Raw genomic sequence first — 21,179 nt, forward strand, 5'->3', positions numbered from 1 at the left:
TAGAGCATAAGCTTTCGTGGACTACAGCCCACTTCTTCGGATGCAAGTGGGCTGTAGTCCACGAAAGCTTATGCTCTAATAAATTTGTTAGTCTCTAAGGTGCCACAAGTCCTCCTGTTCTTCTTTTTGCGGATACAGACTAACACGGCTGCTACTCTGAAACTTTTGATACGGTCTCCCACAGTATTCTTGCCGCCAAGTTAAAGAAGTATGGGCTGGATGAATGGACTGTAAGGTGGACAGAAAGCTGGCTAGATCGTCGGGCTCAACGGGTAGTGATCAACGGCTCCATGTCTAGTTGTCAGCCGGTTTCAAGGGGAGTGCCCGAAGGGTCAGTCCTGGGGCCGGTTTTGTTTAATATCTTTATTAATGATCTGGAGAATGGTGTGGACTGCACTCTCAGCTAGTTTGCAGATGACACTAAACTAGGAGGCGTGGTAGATACACTAGAGGGTAGGGATCGGATACAGAGGGACCTAGACAAATTAGAGGATTGGGCCAAAAAAAACCTGATGAGGTTCAACAAGGACAAGTGCAGAGTCCTGCATTTAGGATGGAAGAATCCTATGCACTGCTACAGACTAGGGACCGAATGGCTTGATAGCAGTTCTGCAGAAAAGGACCTAGGGGTCACAGTGGACGAGAAGCTGGATACGAGTCAGTGTGCTCTTGTTGCCAAGAAGGCTAACGGCATTTTGGGCTGTATAAGTAGGGGCATTGCCAGCAGATCGAGGAACGTGATCGTTCCCCTTTATTCGACATTGGTGAGGCCTCATCATCCAGTTTTGGGCCCCACACTACAAGAAGGATGTGGAAAAATTGGAAAGAGTCCAGCATAGGGCAACAAAAATGATTAGGGAGCTGGAGCACATGACTTATGAGGAGAGGCTGAGGGAATTGGCATTGTTTAGTCTCCAGAAGAGAAGAATGAGGGGGGATTTGATAGCAGCCTTCAACTACCTGAAGGGGGGTTCCAAAGAGGATGGAGCTCGGCTGTTCTCAGTGGTGGCAGATGACAGAACAAGGAGCAATGGTCTCAAGTTGAAGTGGGGGAGGTCTAGGTTGGATATTAGGAAACACTATTTCACTAGGAGTGTGGTGAAGCACTGGAATGGGTTACCTAGGGAGGTGGTGGAATCTCCTTCCTTGGAGGTTTTTAAGGCCCGGCTTGACAAAGCCCTGGCTGGGATGATTTAGTTTGGAATTGGTCCTGCTTTGAGCAGGGGGTTGGACTAGATGACCTCCTGAGGTCCCTTCCAACCCTGATATTCTATGATTCTATGTGATATGAAAGCTTATGCCCAAATAAATTTGTTAGTCTCTAAGATGCCACAAGGACTCCTCATTGTTTTTGTTAGGGTTAGGGTTTCCCTGCCATTTTTTTCTCCTCTCCCCACTGCAGCATCAAAGACCCATACAAATTAAAAATTAAAAAAAAATGTAACATTAGGTTTAATAATAGTACACAGATTAAGAAAAGAGTGTCTGTATATCTGGGTATAGTGCTTAGATTATCCACAATACATAGTTTGTTTTAAAAAGTCCCAAGATACATATAGTGCATAATCAGCAATAATAATCACCAAATTAAGGTGAATAAATTTAACAATTCAGTTTAGATTTAGAATCTGAATACTCGGGTATATCACTCATGAAAAGTTATACAGAGAGTTGGTTGCAGAAAGCAAATATAGGACTGAGTGTAGGTTGTCCCTCAGTAATTGAGCATTTAGGGTAGATTGTCCATTTGGAAAATACAATCCTATGAGGAAAGTATTTCAGTTACTTTCCCCACTGCAAAAAGCAACAGAGAGTCCTGTGGCACCTTTAAGAAGTGGGTATTCACCCACGAAAGCTTATGCTCCAATACATCTTAGTGTTAAAGATGCCACAGGACTCTCTATTGCTTTTTACAGATCCAGACTAACATGGCTACCCCTCTGATACTTTCCCCACTGCACTTCTCATCAGCACTCCAGCTCATCCCTCCTGGTATTGCCGATGTCTGGTGATGTGTTCTATGTAGATGTCCCTCGATCACCCAATGGTGTCTGACACCATGAGTTGCCGCATCAGCAGAGCGTACTGCTGACCGATTCTGCATTCTCTCCACACTCGCTCATTACTGGTGTCCCACGTGCCCAGGGCTCCGATGATCAGCGCATCCGTCGGAACCTGGTAAGTCTTATCTCTCACGGTGTCGGCCAGAGGGGTGTATTTCTCCACCTTTTGAACTCTGGCACTGCGGAAGGCCGGGGTCCTGTTCTCGAAGGGCACTGTGACGTCCACCATGATGCTCTTCTTCCGGTCCTCATTGGTGATGACGATGTCTGGTCACAGTTGGTTGTCGGTTCTGGGGATGGCGAAGTTCATGGCAACCTTCCCTACGGGTGGTGGGATGGCTCTGACCAGGCGACCTTATATGGTCTTGTGTCATAGAATATCAGGGTTGGAAGGGAGGTCATCTAGTCCAACCCCCTGCTCAAAGCAGGGCCAATCCCCAACTAAATCATCCCAGCCAGGGCTTTGTCAAGCCTGACCGTAAAAACCTTTAAGGAAGGAGATTCCACCACCTCCCTAGGTAACCCATTCCAGTGCTTCACCACCCTCCTAGTGAAAAAGTTTTTCCTAATATCCAACCTAAACCTCCCCACTGCAACTTGAGATCATTACTCCTTTTGTCATCTTGTACCACTGAGAACAGTCTAGATCCATCCTCTTTGGAACCCCCCTTCAGGTAGTTGAAAGCAGCTATCAACCCCCCCCCCCATTCTTCTCTTCTGCAGACTAAACAATCCCAGTTCCCTCAGCCTCTCCTCATCAGTCATGTGCTCCAGCTCCCTAATCATTTTTGTTGGCCTCTGCTGGACTCTTTCCAATTTTTCCACATCCTTCTTGTGGTGTGGGGCCCAAAACTGGACACAGTACTTCAGATGAGGCCTCACTAATGCTGAATAGAGGAGAATGATCACGTCCCTTGATCTGCTGGCAATGCCCCTACTTATACAGCCTAAAATGTAGTTGGCTAGTGTAGTGTGTTGCAGCTGCCAGGCTCTGGAATGGGTCTTGCAGCTATACAGGACGTGGGGTAGCATCTCATTGGCATAGCGGCAATTCCTGCATTGCTTGTCCTGATTCCCATGGCGGATAGCTCCGTTCAGTGGGATGCAGTTGAGCCAGGCCCAGCTCCTGGCATTCCTCGCACCACATCCATCGGCAGCCGATACACTTCTCCAGTCATTGCATAGCGTTGCGGGCATGAGTCTAGAGCGAAGCATGCATATCTAACCATACATTAAGTGTTGTCAAATGCATAAAGTAAACAAACTGATGTTTACTAAGAAGATGGTAATTTGACACCCACCACTTCATAATACTCAAGTAAGATACAGTCCCTAAATTTATAGCTAGATAGGAGACAAAAACATCTTTAGTGTAATCTAGAAAGATACCACAAAACATATTGACTATCTTCATCAATCTATGAGAGAATCTTGGTGTACACTGCCTATTTCCTGTTCTTTCAAGCTTACAAAGCAGAAAGCTCAGCAGTTTTAACTCCACTTTTAATCTCCATGAGATTCTGAGCAGCACACAATCACAGATAGACCAGTTCTATATTAAAGCTATATATACACACACCAAGCCCTTGAAACACACTTGCTAGATAACAGGAATCCAGTTCAACAAATAAGCCCTTTAAAGACTAGAGAGGGGTTACAATTTCAAAAAACAAGGTGGCTGAAAACAGAGACTAATAGCTTGCTGGTTTGCCTGGAGGGAGAACTGAACTACCAGGCTACCATAGAGGGGTTGAAACCCATTTCTATTCTGATCCATCTGGTTCTCTCACCAGTCTTAACAGCAGGGAAAATCCACTGCTGGTTGTGAAAGATTGTCAGCCCTATTAGTGTGTGATCATGTAACCCTCTAGTGGCTGAAACATACAAAAGCAGTTTTCAACTTTTTTAAGCCAAGGCATACCTTATTAATTTCTACTTGAAACTCAGACCTCCCCCAACTCAAAACAAACACATTCATTTTAATCAAAATGAAGCTTTCCCTGTCTCCTTCACTCCTGCTGTGAAGGATCTAGCTCTGTTTCTCCCACCCTCCAATCTCCCAGAGAAAAGGGAACTAGTATATTTAAAGTAGGCATCATCTGTCAACTACTCTGCAATATAGGAAAACTCTGCAGTTTGCAGGAGGTAAGATAAAGTGCTTGTAGTGGAACCTCAGGTTTACCCTGTGATTTAAAAAAAAAACAAAACAAATAAATCCAACCACCTGTCCATATAGTAGAATCTGGTGAGAACATTACATTTCTTTTCAAAAGTAGACTGCCAAGATAGATTTCTAACCCTGGAGACACTTCCAAGAACAACAATGTGATATCTTTTGCCTCAATCTCACAGTATCTGCCATCCCGTTTTTCTTTCACTACTACCACTGCATCCCCTTTCTTTGAGAATAGTAGGGAGAATTTAAAAGAACATAAGGGAAAGAGGGAGAGAACAGAACTCATTCTCACTTTTCCATTCCCCCCTCTCAGGAAATGAACATGGAAACCCTTTCAGGATGGAGAGCCAAACAGCTGTTGGAGAAAAAAGAAAGCTGTGGTGCTAAAGACTATTGGGAATTCCTCATAGATAAGGTGTTATAAGTTCTTGATTAGAAAGATAGCATACTAAAGGCAATCATTCCTTAAAGGCTTAATCCAGCAAGGTTCCGAGGGAGTTGCAGAGCCTACCTGCCAGTGGGCAAGGGGTGCTTGTGAGGAAGTCTAAGAGTTTATTAGTGGCTGCTGCCACAGCTTAATTTCACATCCACTGGCTCTACTGATACCCAACTGAGTCCCAAGGACAGTAAACCAGTTACAATTCAATTTTTAGTAGTGGGAAGTGTGGTTTACATATACCCAGCGTAACATGCATTCTGAACAGAGAACAATGGAAAGAATATCAAGCTTTATATCAACTGCAGCTGTTTCTGATCCTTCAGAATAGTAAAGTGCTACTCTGAAAAGGGATTTTGTACGAAATAGGACCATGGCATTCCATAGGTATCTTTACAATGACTCCTGGATCAACTATTTTCAGTTTACAAGAATCCCTCTTTTCCCATCCCACTGAATGCTAGCCTTTATTCTTGCCTCAGAGACAAATTCAGTTCTTTCCTTCTCAAAGACCATGTGATAAATGAAAGGGGGTGGGAGAGCTCCCTTTTATGGACATCCAGCCAGCCAGTTAGCTATAAAGTCCTTCTTGGTGGCTGTCCTCTGCTTGCTTTACCTGTAAAGGGTTAACAAAGTCCCCCAGGTAAAGGAAAGGGAGTGGGCACCTGACCAAAAGAGCCAATGGGAAGGCTAGAACTTTTTTAAAAACAGGGAAAAGAACTTCCCCTGTCTGTTTTTTCTCCGGGAAAGAGGGGAACAGGGAGCTATGAGAAGCTTTAAGCCAGGTATGATCATAAATCATCAGATCATACCTAGAACTACTTATTTGGAACTCCCAAATGTGTAAGTAGATCAGAAATTTTTAGAAAAACGCAATTAGGTTTATTTCTTATGGCTAATGGACTCTTCTGTGTTAACCCCAGATGCTTTTGTTTGCTTGTAACCTTGAAGCTGAACCCCCAAGAAAGCTATTTTGGATGCTTAATTTTTGGAATTGTTCTTTTAAAATCTAGCAAAAGCCTAAGTTCCAAATGTATTTTCTTTCTTTTTTGGTTTAAAAATAATAAAAAAAAAGTCAATTTTATTTTTTTAAGAACAGGATTGGATTTTTGGTGTCCTAAGAGGTTGGTGAATGCTGTTTAATTAGCTAGTGGCAACAGCTAGTTTCCTTTGTTTGCTTTCCCAGCTCCTCGTGTGTCTGTGTGTGTGTGGGGGGGGGGAGAGGGGGAGGGCTTGAGGGTACCCCACAGGAAGGAATTCCCAAGTGTGTCTTCCTGGGTTCCAAAAGGGGTTTTGCATTGGGGTGGTGACAGCGTTTACCAAGCCAAGGTCAGAGAAAAGTTGTAAACTTGGGAGTTTAAAACAAGCCTGGAATGGCAAGTATTAATTTTTAAAATCCTTGCAGGCCCCCACCTTCTGCACTCAAAGTGCCAGAGTGGGGAACCAGCCTTGATAGACCGTCACCATAGAAAGTTCTGCAGGCCAAACTAGTGACACCTGCACACCAATGCCTTCAAAAGAGTTGCACAAACAAGACTGTCCAGTTTTTAGTTAGACGTTACTAATCAACTCTACTGATGCACAAGGATGCTATCTGGTTTTTAGATACTATATCAGCAGGCAAATTCTAAGAGAGTAGAATCTCTCATAAGTTTGTTGGCTATGCAACATTAATAGACATAAAACCTGCACAAAATTATTTTAGTCAATGAAGTCAGAAATAGGATTCTGAATACACAGGAAGCAGATCTAGTAAGTAAGGGGCTGTTTCTGCCATCACTTTTCCTGGAAGAAAAAAATATAAGAGGCAGCTAGCTATGTCAAATAGCTGGTGACAGGACAATGGTAGGGGATGGACAGAGTGTGTTTCATACCGAGTACAGAAAGGGGGGGAAGCGGGGGGGAAAGGGGTGGGGGATGGGGGAGATGACAACAAATCCCAATGAAACCAGAAGCAAAAGTAGAACTCTATACATCCTTTTCATTTCATCAACTCAATTGTCTGTCCAGATTTACTAACAATTCATTTCCTCTATTCATGTTTAAATCTTAGGTGTTAGAAGAGACTGATCCATCAGCTTCCAGTTTTTGGTTACAGCTCCTGAACATCCTATGGTACATCAGATCCTGCTACTGAAAGGTCAGCATGAGAAGGGGAAGGACAGACAGAAAGGTGGACTCAAAGAAGACAAAGGTAGATTGTAACCATGAACTGACAACCTGCCGCCTCTTTTAAGTCTCTCAGAGCGGAAATTTTCATAGTGAAGGTCCTGGGTCACCTCCTGAAGATCCTGCATATGGGTACTGGAAGAAGAAAAAAAGGAATTGATAGTGAAACCATGCCCTGTGCAGAGTCATAACTTGTTGAGGCACTTTCTTGATGAGTGACTCAAACATAGTATGAATAGGGATAGTCTGGTCATTTGAACCCAAAATGCAAAAATACAAGCACATTCTTTTACAACCCTCACGTCACTGAACCTCCACATATCCCCTCTTCTCCCCATGACATTTACATTCATTTTTTACAATGTTTATTTTTCTTGAACAGTAGTAGGTCACAACAACCAGCAGTCCAAGTACTGAAAGTAAGGTGTGCGAGTACACTAGTATAGAGAACATGAAGGTTCCTTGCCATTTGTAGAGAGTGGAGCAACAGCAGCAAGCGTTGCCTTCTCTCCCTAGACATGGGGGTAAAGAGGTACAACAGCTACACTTCAGTGTGGAAGAATTGGGAACGGTCTTTCCTCAAACAATTACTTGCTCTTCCTGGGGAAGGATCAGGTGGCAAGGTCCATGCAGGGTCCTGTGAAAGGGATACTACTGCCCTGAATATTAGACAGGGTAAGTCTCCCAGAACCCAGTGACGCTGTATGGAATACATGGAACACTGATATTATTGATACCAATATTATAAAATTGCAATCAATCTGACCAGATATGCCATGTAAGATAGCTGCAAAAATGTTATAATTTACCAAGTATGATAATCTTGTTTATATGTTTGCATCACCCTTGTATTGTGAGCTGTAGATATGCATGGTATATCTGTATTTCAAAACTTGTGCAGTGTTTCTGAGTGATACCCCCAGACAGAATGGCCTCAGCACTAAGCCTGCTTGATGGCCCATCAAGTGTCATCAGCTGTACAATGAACCCATTAAAAGGAGCCAGGGGAAGCACACTTTGTGACTAGTTGGTGAGTTTAATTTCAGCGTTAAATCACAGTTTTAGGAATATCTGCTCTCCCTTTTGCAGCCTGCCATGTCCTTGGCATTTTCAGTGAGGGCTACCCTCACTGGACGAGAAGCTGGATATGAGTCAGAGTGCTCTTGTTGCCAAGAAGCACTGGAATGCGTTACCTAGGGAGGTGGTGGAGTCTCCTTCCTTGGAGGTTTTTAAAGCCCAGCTTGACAAAGCCCTGGCTGGGATGATTTAGTTGGGAATTGGTCCTGCTTTGAGCAGGGGGTTGGACTAGATGACCTCTTGAGGTCCCTTCCAGCCCTGATATTCTATGTGTCTATGATTCTACCCCAGGCACACCAGGTCACATCCCCACTGCTCTTTCCCCCCTTAGATTGTCTTATGCAATCCACTATGGATGTTCTCCCTCTCCTGAAGGAAGGTCAGGTCTACACTAAAAAGTTAGGTTGACAACGCTACATCTATCAGGAGTGTGAAAAATCCACAGCCTTGAGCGATGTAGTTATACTGAACTAACCCCCCATGAAGACAGTGCTAAGTCAATGGAGTAATTCTTCCTTCCACCTAGCTACCACTTCTTGGGGAGGTGGGTTACCCACACTGAGGGGTGAATCCCTCCTGGTGGTATAGTGAGTGTCTACTCTGAAGCACTACAGCAGCACAGCTGCAGTACTGCAGCGTTTCTAGTGAAGACAGCCGTACACTCCCCTTCTGTGAAACTGTCAGGTGACATTTAAATGAACGTTGTTGTTTTTTAGTTATACACATAGATATTGATACTTTTTCCATTTCTAATTCCACCTTCTGGAAATGAGGTTTAGTGATACCATCAGGATTTTTGTTGCTTTCTCTTCAGAGCAGGATGGCTTACTGCTACCAGAATAGTTCAGTACGTGGCTCCATTTGCCTGGCTGCAGGGAATGCAGCATGCCAACATTTCAGTCCCAAAGACCCGGGTTGGAATTTGATCATGGGCTGACCTTAAGATCTATCCCTCACCGAAGCCCTAACCCAAGTGGATAGCTTCCAAAGCTTTAGTACACTGATGTGTACTTCAGTAATACTGTTTATTCCCTTCAAATTTAAAACGTTTGCAAGGAAGTCTTTCACCAAAGCTGAGAGACTTTAGCAACTAATTTAACCCATGATGGTTAGACCAGACTGCTGGACATGAACAGTCTGAGAAAAGAAAATTTCATTCTCACCTGGGAATTTCCTTTGCACGGCCAGAAGTCTGTATAGTTAAGGGCTCTTAGTAATGAATATCCTTTTGAGAGGGGATTCTCAAACTGGGGGTTGGGACCCCTCAGGGGGTCGTGAGGTTATTATGTGGGGAGGGTCGCTATCAGTCAGCCTCCACCCTAAACCCTGCTTTGCCTCCAGCATTTATAATGGTTTAAATATATATAAAAAGTGTTTTTAATTTATAAAGCGGGGGGGGGGGGGGTTGCACTCAGAGGCTTGCTATGTGAACGGGGTCACCAGTACAAAAGTTTGAGAATCACTGCTTTTGAGGGAGGGATAACTACATATTAGCGCGTTAAAAGTTTATTAGAGACTTTCCTACCAAAGGGCTGTATATCTACAGAGAACAAGAAGTCTATTTTGTAGGGTTTTGAGAATGTATGTACTGAAGGCCCAGTTGCTGCCTTGAAGTTTCTTTGTATGTATGCAGTGTTGTTGTAGCCATGTTGGTCCCAGGACATTAGAGAGACAAGATAGGTGAGGTAATAATTGGTTCAATAAAAGTTATTACCTCACCCACCTTCTCTCTCTCTCTTGTTTCCTTGGATGATGGGATAGATAGGCCAAACTAAAAAGTCACTTACATGGCCAAGTGTATGGCAACATAATGGGCTACCACATTAGCTTTATTAGGTCTTGTCTACATGGGGAAATGACAATGGTATGACCTAATGTGTGAATTTAAAGTGGTATAAACTCCTGTGTGGACACTTTTTTCAGTATCAACTCTAGGTGACTGGGAACAGGTTTAAAGCTCAACAAAAAACACTTATCAAAATAAGTGCCCACGCAGGGGTTTGAACCAGTTTAACTTCAATTGTCCTTTTAACGGATATAGCTAGGCCAGGGCAATCTTCACATATATAACAGGCCCTAGACGCTGAAATGCAAACCTTAAACCAGGCTCAGCCTTTGATGGGGGTAACTCCCCCTCCCCCAAACAGGACTGCTGAGCAACAAAGCACTAGACAACATTATTAACTTTTCATAGGTTTTAGTTCTGTGCAGATATTTTGATTACACTTCTAATATGCAGGGAGTGCTGCTCAACCTTGAGGTTCTTGAGACTTTCACGAAAGGACTACAGTACTTCCTCTTGTATCCTAAGCAAGAGGTTTGAACACATGATTAAGTTTTGATAGAAGTGTAATAGTCTTACATTAGCATGGTTCTCAGCTTCAGGAAGTCATTGTGTTCTGGGTTCTCCACTTCAACTACACCCCATGGGTAGAGACGACCTCTAACTTTTTTACCTTTGGCTTCAATCAACTGATTGGATCCCACTACACAAAATGGGATACTGACCTGAAAAATCAAGAGTCACCAAGAATGAACTAGAAACAAAATATAACCAATAATAAATTCAGTTTCACTAGACTTTGCATAAAAAAGCAATAAGTAGTAGTTTTATGTAGTACTTTTCATCTGTAGTTCTCAAAATAATTTACAATGAATGACAAGAATCATAATCCCCATTCTTCAGACGGGGAAACTTGGGCACAGAGTGACAGTGACTTACCTGAGGTCAGACAGCAGCAGGTCAGTGGCAGAGCCTGGAACAGAATCCAGGTCTTGTTTTAAAATTATATATTCACCTTGGAAAGTCTGGTAAAACATGATACACCATTTCTAGCTCAAGAACTGTATCCATCACAACTACTTCTAATCTAAAAAACTATTCTTACCTTCAGGAGCTTGGTCTGTTCTTTAAAATCTTCATCCTCATCTGATTCTGCATCAGGCAGGTGATAAATCTTGATGCCATGTTGTTCAATTTCATCCAGAATCTGAAAGAGTATATCAGGAATGAAGGTAATATACATGACAAATCAATGCTTTAACTTGCAAGGTAAACTAATTGCACAAGAACCATGTCCAAAGAAAATCTAGATTTTTAAAAATCCTAATTACTTGCCTAATTTTTTTTTATTTTTGTTTTAAAATAAAGGCCATAGTTGGAGAGAATGATTGTAAACGGACTGAACTATCCTGAGTTGTTCTAAACACCCACAAAAATTACTTAATCCTATCATACCAATGTATAAATCTTGCCGTCAAATTTGAGACAAATGACAATTCTGTTCCTTCCAATTCCACCATGTTAGCGTTTTGGAAAATTCCTGTCTCTTTCTTGGAGAATTCAGGTTTACATTGTAGAGAAATACACATAAATTTACCCCAAAAACTATAGCACTGATTAATGTAGCAATTGTGCATAGTGAGGCATAAACCTTTGCAATTAATTCACTAGTGTGTTTATCACTGCTACAATACCATTTTGAGATTATGAAGTGAGTATAAAAATAGTAATCTCTAAAGTTTGTTCATAAAATTTGTTTAAAACTAATGCAAGTGCAATATCCCCTTCCCCATTTAATATCCCTCTCTAAGGCTATGTCTACACTGGCAATTGAATGACAAATTTTTTGTTTTTCAAAGGTGTTTAAACCCCTCTTCATTCCCCCGCAAAGGACAAAATTTTTGCCATGGCAAGTGCCAGTGTGAACAGCGTGTTGTCAGCAGAAGCGCTCTCCAGCCAACAACGTGAACACCACGGGGGGGGGGGAGGGGGGGCCGGGGGGGGGAGGGGAAAGAGAGAGAAGAGAGAAGTTTTTTGTTGGCAGGAGAGCCAACAAACAGCAGCTACATTGCGCGACTTTTAGCAGCATGGCTGTGTTGACACAGCCATGTTGCTAAAAGCTGTGTAGTGTAGACATAGCCTTAGGCTAGTTGTAGCCAGCATATCCTAAGTGTTACCTTCTTTGCTCAACACATATTACTTACATTTTGGAAGGATTTACAGAATGAGTTGAAGTTTTAAATTTAAGAGTGGTGGTTGGGTCACCAGGGCCTCTTTAACAAGTTCATTACACTTTGCATTGTAAAACTCAAACATATATAATCAGCTCTTGCTTGATTTAAAAATTAAAGAGTAAAACTTAAAAGCTCTTTAAAGCTATAAGCAGTGGTGAGCTGGAGCCGGTTCGCAAGAACCGGTTGTTAAATTTAGAAGCCGGTGTAGAACCGGTTGCTAAAGGGGCAGGCAGGTGGGCAAACTCTGGCTCGCAGGACTGTCCTGCCCTGCCTGCCTGAGCTCCCAGCTGGGGAGGCTCCCCCGGCCCCTCCCCTCTAGAGTAGTAGTGGGGCTCTGGCGGCTATTTAAAGGGCCGGGGTGGTAGAAGCAGCGGGAGCCCCAGACTTTTTAAATAGCCCCCAGAGCCCTGGGGTAGCGGGGGGCTCCAGGGGCTCTTTAAAGGGCCCTTGACTCCAGCTGCCTCTGCACCTCGGTCCTTTAAATAGCCACCAGAGCCCCACCGCTTCCCCAGGGCTCCGGGGTAGCAGCAGCAGCTGGGGGCTATTTAAAGGGCCGGGGCTCCCCTGCTTCTACAGCTGCTGCTGCTACCCCGGTGGGGGTGGGGGTGGGGGTGGGGCGGAGGAGGAGGAGGAGAAACTTGTGGGTTCTGAGGGGGGCAGTTGGGGGCCGGACGTGGGCTGGGGTCAGATGGGTGGGAGACAGGTACGTGGGGCTTGTACTGTACTCACCGCGCGATTCCCTATTGGGTCTTCAGCGGTGGGTCCTTCACTCGCTCCGGGTGAAGGACCTGCTGCCGAAATGCTGCCGAAAACCCGGAGCGAATAAAGACTGCCCCCCCTGCTGCCAAAGTGCCACCGAGGACCCAGTAGGGAACCAGTTCTTAGGATTTTGGAGCTCATCACTGGCTATAAGGATCTGACACTGTGTCTAAGAAGGGGTGGAATAAACTGGTACCAACCAGTGGGGGTAGGGAGTGTCAATACATAAAGAAAGTGATAACATATGTTAAGTGTGTGATTTTTAACTGTTTAAATGTGTTTATGTTTAAGTGTTTAAATGATAATGGAGTCACCTACTTTAAATAAGCATTAGCACTAGCAAACAAACTTATGTTCTTGTGTTAATCCATTGCTTCAGTCAGCCAGCCCCAAAATTCTAAAAATTATTTTATAATTTAACACTAGTGTGCATAGCCAATCAGAGCATTGCTGAAATTTTTTTTTTTAAGGATAATACCCCAGTCAAAACAAGGATCAGAATCCTCAGGATGCCAAAGACTGTGGGTGTTTTCTGGCAAATTTTAAACCACGGTACACCATGCCTGTACAGCATCATGTGGGAGAACAGCACTTTTCTTGGCTGAAGTCTCCCTGCTTGCCTACACTAGTGTTATTAGTAGCCAACATTAATATACTTTAATGCAAACAAAATTAGAACTTACCCTTTTCTTTAGCCTTTCCCGTTCCTTCAGAGTAAGTGTATCAGCTTTTGCAATTACAGGTACAATATTCACTTTGTTGTGTATGGCCTTCATAAACTCAACATCCAAAGGTTTAAGACTAAAAATAATGTTGAAGTTTTAGAGAGTGTCAGGTATTTAAATGCCTAATTTATTTTTACACCAAGATGAACATATACACAATCTCACAAAGATGAGGGTTTTTTCCAAACACAATTCTTAAAGTTTCCATTTTCAACAATTCTAGATTGTCATCCCAAACATCCCCCACTTCTCCCCAAAAGGGTAAATTCACCACCTCTAATAGTGCTATGTAACGCTTTCGATATGATCTACCGGTCTTGTTTTTCAAAACTTAGTGAGCACAAATGCTTACAAAGCAAAAGTTGTCCAAAAAGAAAAAAAAAAAAATTGCATAGATACCTACCCATGACCAAACGGTGAAATGAAGTAGAAGCAACAGTGTACCCGGTTATCTACAATATGCCGCCTGTTCAAGCCACTCTCATCATGCAAATACCGCTCAAATTGCTCATCAATATAAGAAATGATGGTCTTAAAACTGTAAGAAACATGTGGATTAATATAGTTATGCTGACCATGTAGATGCTCACGCTCCATATTCTGAAGAGGGGTTTTGTAGTAATTTTTCAAAGAAAAACTAACACACCAAGTTACCCTTTAACCAACCAACCTACTACCCCTCAAGTATTGGGGCAGTGAAAAGAAGATACAAGATTGGAGACCACAGCAGTATAGACTCTTGGATGTTAGGCAAGTCAAACTCCTGTGTTAATGATTTTATACACACACACACGTTAAAAAAAAAAAAAAAAAAAAAAAAAAATCAGTACTATATTTTATTCCTCTAGTGACTTTCTACTGAGATTTCCTTTTGTGTTAATATTAAAAAGATGTTCAAGATACTCTTGACTTAAACGTTCCAATTCAGTTTGGGGGGAAAAAAGTAAGTCAGCCTTGGTGGTGCAGTGCCATGCAACAGAGCTGAGAAGATGCATCCAATTGCTTATCACATCTATGTCATAATGAATCAGTTCATTTGATCATAAATATCAGATTCTGTTCACTATGGAAGGGAAGAATTTAATTCCTCTGTTACATGTTCATCAATTGTAAATATCACACACTGAACAGATCTGGTATTATTGGTTTATAGCTGGGCAGACAGATGGAAGAAATACTAAAACCGTATGGTGGCTATACATTCTAAAATGTTGGCATACATAACTATAAACATAAGTTCATATGGAGAGTAATTGCTAGTACCTACGAAGGAGCTTTGAGAAATTCCAGTTATATTTATGGACTGACCTTTATTTCCAAAGCTTTTTTTACATTTACTTAAATTTTTGTAATAGTAAGAAATAAAGCTCAGCTTTAAGTCACTTATACAAGATTTAAGACTATATTTATTCCCACAACAGATTTGCACTAGCAGTTATGCCTGCTTTTAACATGGATATGCTATATGCTCAGAGGTAAGAAAGCAGTACTGCACTGCTACTATTGTCTGCCCCCTTGCATTGTCTGCCCCCTTATATTGCCTATCCAAACTGTCTCTGCTCTTGCAAGAGACCAGATACGCCCAACCAAACTTCCTTCTAATTCCATATCGGTGGCTGAGGGATGGACTAGCTACATCAGCCTTTGTCCACTTCATTCACCTATCAACAGCAAGAAACAACACTTCTGCAAGTCTTACCTCTACATACAGTCCAGAGAGTGTCTTATGGTCATCTCTCCACTAAGTCAAAGAACCGCAATCTACCTCAGCCACACTCCAGAATATGTATTGGCTGCAGTAAACTATAATTAAACCATCTTGGGTTCACCCATAAGATATTTGACCAGCAATAGGTCAGTTAAAGTTGTATGAAGAAATCTGACACTATTTAATTTAAAAATATTTAAAAACTCAAAAATAAATATTTGTATTTAATGTTTATCTTTGCCTTTAACTATCTTAAAAATGTTTGCCAGGGAATTACTTAACATTTCTCTCCAGTACCTTTTAGAGATGATTTTTTGTTTATTTTTGAAAATCTGAATGGGAGACGATTACACTTAGCATATGAAACTTGGGAGGCATGAGGCTTGACTGAGGGCTTGTGTACACTTACCAGGGGATCCACGAGTGGCGATCAATGCATCGGCAGTCGACCACAGATCGCTCTCCCGTCGACTCCTGTACTCCACTGGATTGAGAAGAGTAGGGGGAGTCGATGGGAGACCATCTCCCATCGACATCGCGTAGTCTGGACCCCGTGGTAAGTAGATCTAAGTTACGTCGATCTGAGTTATGTTACTCATGTAACTCAAATCGTGTGGCTTAGATTGACTTTTCCCTTTAGTGTAGACAAGGCCTGAGTTAGGATAAATCAAGATGTGGGCTTTTTCTTTTGTATTTCCAGCACCTCTGCAGGCATGGTAGTTCATCTCTTTCTGTAAGAGTGGGGAATTTGAACATTTTGTACCAAAAAAAGATGGTATGAACCATTTTCTAATGAAGTTCTGCTGAACTGCTTGCTGCTATTTTATGATCCAAGTCCCACTTCCCATCTTAGTCATTTTCAAGTAGAAAGAGTACATAATGGGCTGCACTATAGCTCACTTAAAGCCTTGCAAATTCCTTATTCGTTTTAAAAAGCATGAAAATAAAATTGGAATTAGGTGACAAAGCTCAGAACATAGAATAAAAGGAATTTCACCCTATTTATGAAGGATTGTGTGGGGAAGATTGATTAATTTCTATATTTATTTTGTTACTGGGTTATCTGAGCTAAAGTAAGTGACAGATCTATTTATTAGTGTATCTTTAAGACTGTCATGGGCATGCAGAGATCATGGTTGGGCACTTTTACTATCGTTTAGTAAATCTGAATAAGTTAATTCCTTTAACAGGTCCTTGAAAGTCACCAGCAGCCAAACCCTAGTCATTCACCGGTTTTTATTTTGTAATTAAGTTATTTAAGTTACTCCGTAAAATGCAGATTTTTCCTAAAGGCGGCAAGATTTTCTTCCAGTATTGTAGTTTTATAAAAACTTCAATATTCTTGTTTTAATCTCATCATGTATGTTAATTTTATAAAGAGCTATAAAACCCACACACAATAAAAAGTAGTGCTGATTTACTTCACTCCAATATACCACATGCCCAGAACTTTAAAGGCAAGTATAACTTCACGAGTCAAGCGAATGTTAGGGTATCATACCTGGCAGGAGCTTATGATTATCAAGGACTGTGCAAAACACTGGGCACTACAGAACAGTAATTTTATCAGAGTGCTAAAATACTCTTTATCCTGTTAGTCTGGAACATACACAATCAATTTGTAAAAAGAAGGATTTTTAAAAAACACACCCTTAAACGAGACCCCTTCAAAGCAATAAAGCAAGCCTGTCTTTCTGAAGTCACGTTTCAGATTCAACACTTCAAATACATAAATTAATAAAAAGATAAATACTTTCATAATTCAGTTATTGTATGTTACAACAAACTGCGTTTTATGTTGTAATATAGTACCTAAAAGTGCCATTACTGGTTAACTGCCATGTGGTTTAGATGGAACTACTATAGGGAAAGGGTGCATAACTGGTTGAAAAAACACTCTCAGTACCAACGATTCATTGCCAAACTGGGAGGATGTATCTAGTGGGGTCCTGTAGGGGTCACCCCCAGGTCCAGTACTATTCAATATTTTCATTAATGACTTGGGTAATGAAATGGAGAGCATGCTTTTAAAATTTGCAGATGACACCAAGCTGGGAGGGGTACAAACCCTTTGGAGGACAGGATTAGAATTCAGAACAACCTTGACAAACTGGAGAACTGGTCTGAAATCAACAAGTTAAAATTCAATAAAGACAAGTGCAAAGTACTACACTTAAAGGAAAAATCAAATACACAAATACAAAACAGGGAATAACCGATTAGACAATAGTTCTGTTGAAAATAATATGGGGGTGAGAGTGGATCACAAATTGCATATATGCCAACAAGGTGACGCAGTTGCAAAAAAGCGCTACTATTCAGGGGTGTGTGTTAACAGGAATGCAGTATGTCAGACACGGGAGGTAATTGTCCTGTTCTACTTGGCATTGGTGAGGCCTCAGTTGGAGTACTGTGTTCCGTTCTGGGCACTAGACTTTAAGGCAGATATGGACAAATTGGAGAGAGAGCAGAGGAGAGCAACAAATATGAAAAGGTTTAGAAAACCTAGGAGGAAAGGTTAAAAACCTGGGCAGGTTTAGCCTTGGAGGGGAGGCTGAGCGGAGGGGGGGGGGGGGGGGGGGACACGTGGGGGAGGGGAAAATGAGGGGAAGCTGATAATCTTCAAATATATTAAGGGGTGTTATAAAAAGGACAGGGATCAATTGCTGTCCATGTTCATTGAAGCTAGGACAAGTAGTAATGGGCTTAACCTGAAGCACGGGAGATTTAGATTAGATATTAAGGAAAACTAACACTAAATATAGTTAAGTACTGGACTCAGTTACCCAGGGAAGATTGTGGAATCCCCAACAACGGAGGTTTTTAAGTTAGACAAACACTTGTCAGAGATAGTCTAGGTATACTTGGTCCTGGCCCAACACAGGGGGATGGGTTTGGATGACCTCCAAAGGTCTCTTCCAGCCCTACATTTCTGTGATAGTGCTATGTGCGCAATGTACCTGTACTTCAGCGATTTAGTTCCGAGAAAAGAATATGAGAATGAACTTTAAAGAATCCAAAGAGAAACTTAAATCCTCTTTTCTATAGGTCAATAAACCCTTTACATACATACCAGTCCCGACAATTGATGGCATCACCATATCCTGGTGTATCTACCACTGTCAAACGGAGCTTAACACCCCTTTCCTCGATTTCAACTGTTGAAGCTTCGATCTGCACAGTCCTTTCAATTTTTTCTATAAAACAGCAAGCTTGATCTTAAAAAGAAATCTCATAAACAGTTAATACTGAGGCTAGATCAAGAATAACCAGCAAGTGGAACTATTTAAGAGGCTTTAGTCTACTAATAACCTTATTCTCGGGGTCACATGACATCAGAAGCAGACAACATTTTCCATAGATGTGTTTTCTCAAGACATCTGAGGATGTGTACTGTTTCTTTAAATCTGTAGCAGAAAGCCAGGCAGGAAGGGCTGGGGATGAGTTTAGATAGAACAAGAAACAGACACAGTAGCTTTAGGAGTACTTTTATTTTTATAGGGAAGGTCCTTTTCCATTGTTGGAAGAAAGTGACAGACATGCCACATGACATGCTGAGCTAATGAAAATGAGTCACTCAACAAAAAGCAGTGGAACAGCAATGCAAATAGGACCAAGATTCCCAGAAGAGGGAAACGAAAAATATCCATTAACAGCTTCAAATTCCTTTGGCAGAAATGTGGCAGGTCTATGACAAATAAGAATATAGGATAGATAAAGTCTGCATACCCAGTGGAAGCATGTGCAGAAAAAAAAAAAAGTTAGCAGTATGTCTATCAAGGCAAGAGGCCAAGTGATGCCCATACTTAGAATTTCTCCAAGGGAGGTATTATGAGAATTTTCTGCATCTTTGTTCAAGTTGACTTTATTTTCAACAAGACTTCTGTCCTCCCTTCTTCCTGTGCCATGGTGACATTTTTTCCAAAGAGAACTGGGCAGACTCTTTGGCACCATTCAGCATCATTCCTCACTTGACCATATGGGCTCATTAACAGATGCAAGGGGCTCACGTTCCCCGGGGGGGGAAGCGTACTGCCTCCCTAGCACTCAATGTGAATAAGCAGCAACTGGGGCTCTCCTGCCAAGACAGTCTGAATACTGTTTGGAGTATTCCAGTCACAAATTCCTATCGCAGCTACAATAGCAGATATATTCAACCATATTTGGAAAAGAGACGACTAAGGGGGGATATGATTGAGGTCTATAAAATCATGACTGGTGTGGAAAGTAAATAAGGAAGTGTTATTTACTCCTTATCATAACACAAGAACTAGGCGTCACAAAATGAAAATAGGAGGCAGGTTTAAAAACAAACAAAAGGAAGTATTTCTTCACACAACACACAGTCACCCTGTGGAACTCTGCCAGAGGATATTGTGAAGGCCAACACTATAACAGGGTTCAAAAAAAGAACTAGATAAATTCATGGAGGATAGGTCCATCAATGGCTATGAGCCAGAATGGGCAGGGATGGTGTCCCTAGCCTCTGTTTGCCAGAAGCTGGGAATGGGAGATAGGGAATGGATCACTTGATGATCACCTCTGGGACACCTGTCATTGGCCACTGTTGGAAAACAGGATACTAGGCTAGATGGACCTTTGGTCTGACCCAGTATAGGGATGTTCTTATGTTATGTTCATTCACACTGAAAAGACATTGGGAAATAAAAATTTTTACCGGCTGCTCCTGGGATTATCCTTTCTGGGTAGAGATCTGTCAAGAACAGGCTGTTTATTAGTGTAGATTTTCCCAATCCAGATTCACCTGTGATTCATTTTGAAAATATACTGATCATAAATATGTTCTAAATAATTAACATTTCAGAACTGATATACAACATCTGATTATAAATATTTTTCTTGCCTTAAATGTAACCAAGTCTTTCAAATTGTGGATTAAACTGACATGGAGCGTTAATGACATAGTCAAGCCGCTATTACGCACTTAAAGCAGGAGTTCATTTTATATATTCCAAATTTTTAGCACATAAGCTCTAAGTAAAGCTTGATATTTGAAGATTTACATGTAAATCTGTTAGAGCTCTAATTTTTAACTGACCTTAAGTTCATAGTCTGATTTTTCAGTCTACTGTAGCTTTTAAGCTAAAAGTTGTAGTGAAAATTTTGTATATAGTAAGAGTTTGGAGTACATCTGGGATTATGTAATAAGTGTCACTGACCAGAAAAAGTTACTGGTATTCATCACAATCAAATCTTTGTGCCAGGATTAGCCAATGGAGAATGCAATTATACCTGCTACTTATGTTGTCTGATATGGTATGCAGAAGCCTTTTTAAACTGTTACAGAGAGGCGTACAACACTACCTTTTGGCATATGCACCGAGTAATGTTTCCTGTAATTGAAGGCTAACACAATGTGTGATTAATAGGTTTGCTAGTTCAGAGCATTTATGTTGCATCAGAAAAAGAGATCTTCAACAAAGGAATGGCTACATATTTGAAGACCAAGATCTTTGACACTATAGCCATTTGCTTTGATGAAGACCCAGACCTCTGTCAAACTGCTCAGCTTCTGATGTAGCCAAACTGTTTCAAAGGGGGAAGTGGTGGGGAGCATCTTTGACAATGTATCTGACTGATTTGTCAAAGAACCTGTTCTTCATTAAACTGGTCAACAGAACTGATCCATCAATAAATAAAAATGAAAAATGAGTAAAAGATGGGCCAGTCAATCCCCCGGGCTATATGACCAATGACACTGATCAAACACTGATGTGATGACTGAATAAGAAGACCAAAATGAAAATTAAAAACTATAACAAAATGAAAAACCCAACCAGCTAAATAGTTGGTCAAATGTTTTAGAAAAATGGCCATTTTTCAAACTGAAAAATTACAATCAGTTCCTATAGTCAACTGATTCAGGAATGGAGCTTGCTGGCTGAACAGTTTCACTGCAACAGGAAAGCCATGATTTTTATTGATGGAGTTTACCACTGCTTGAAACTGGGCTAAGTTCCACACTAAAACAAACCACAGTTTTCCTTATCTACTTTAAAAGTTTGAGTAAGTGCAGCTACATTGGCTA

The 21,179-nt window shown here is 41.5% G+C and overlaps 1 protein-coding gene across 8 annotated transcripts in view; it reads right to left on the reverse strand.

Annotated features, from left to right (window-relative positions):
* Positions 1-21,179, reverse strand: part of SEPTIN2 (septin 2) — an 86,329-nt gene that overhangs the window by 53,706 nt on the left and 11,444 nt on the right. For all 8 annotated transcript variants that reach the window (XM_065557049.1, XM_065557052.1, XM_065557053.1 and 5 more), the window contains 7 exons: positions 19,809-19,895; positions 18,204-18,327; positions 13,826-13,960; positions 13,381-13,498; positions 10,810-10,911; positions 10,284-10,429; positions 6,896-6,979 (listed from right to left, as the gene is read on the reverse strand). In XM_065557049.1, coding sequence (XP_065413121.1) covers positions 6,896-6,979; positions 10,284-10,429; positions 10,810-10,911; positions 13,381-13,498; positions 13,826-13,960; positions 18,204-18,327; positions 19,809-19,895 — 796 coding nt within the window. The remainder of the gene's footprint in view (positions 1-6,895; positions 6,980-10,283; positions 10,430-10,809; positions 10,912-13,380; positions 13,499-13,825; positions 13,961-18,203; positions 18,328-19,808; positions 19,896-21,179) is intronic.

Source organism: Chrysemys picta, chromosome 9, assembly GCF_011386835.1.
Source record: "Chrysemys picta bellii isolate R12L10 chromosome 9, ASM1138683v2, whole genome shotgun sequence".
Lineage (NCBI taxonomy): Eukaryota > Metazoa > Chordata > Testudines > Emydidae > Chrysemys > Chrysemys picta.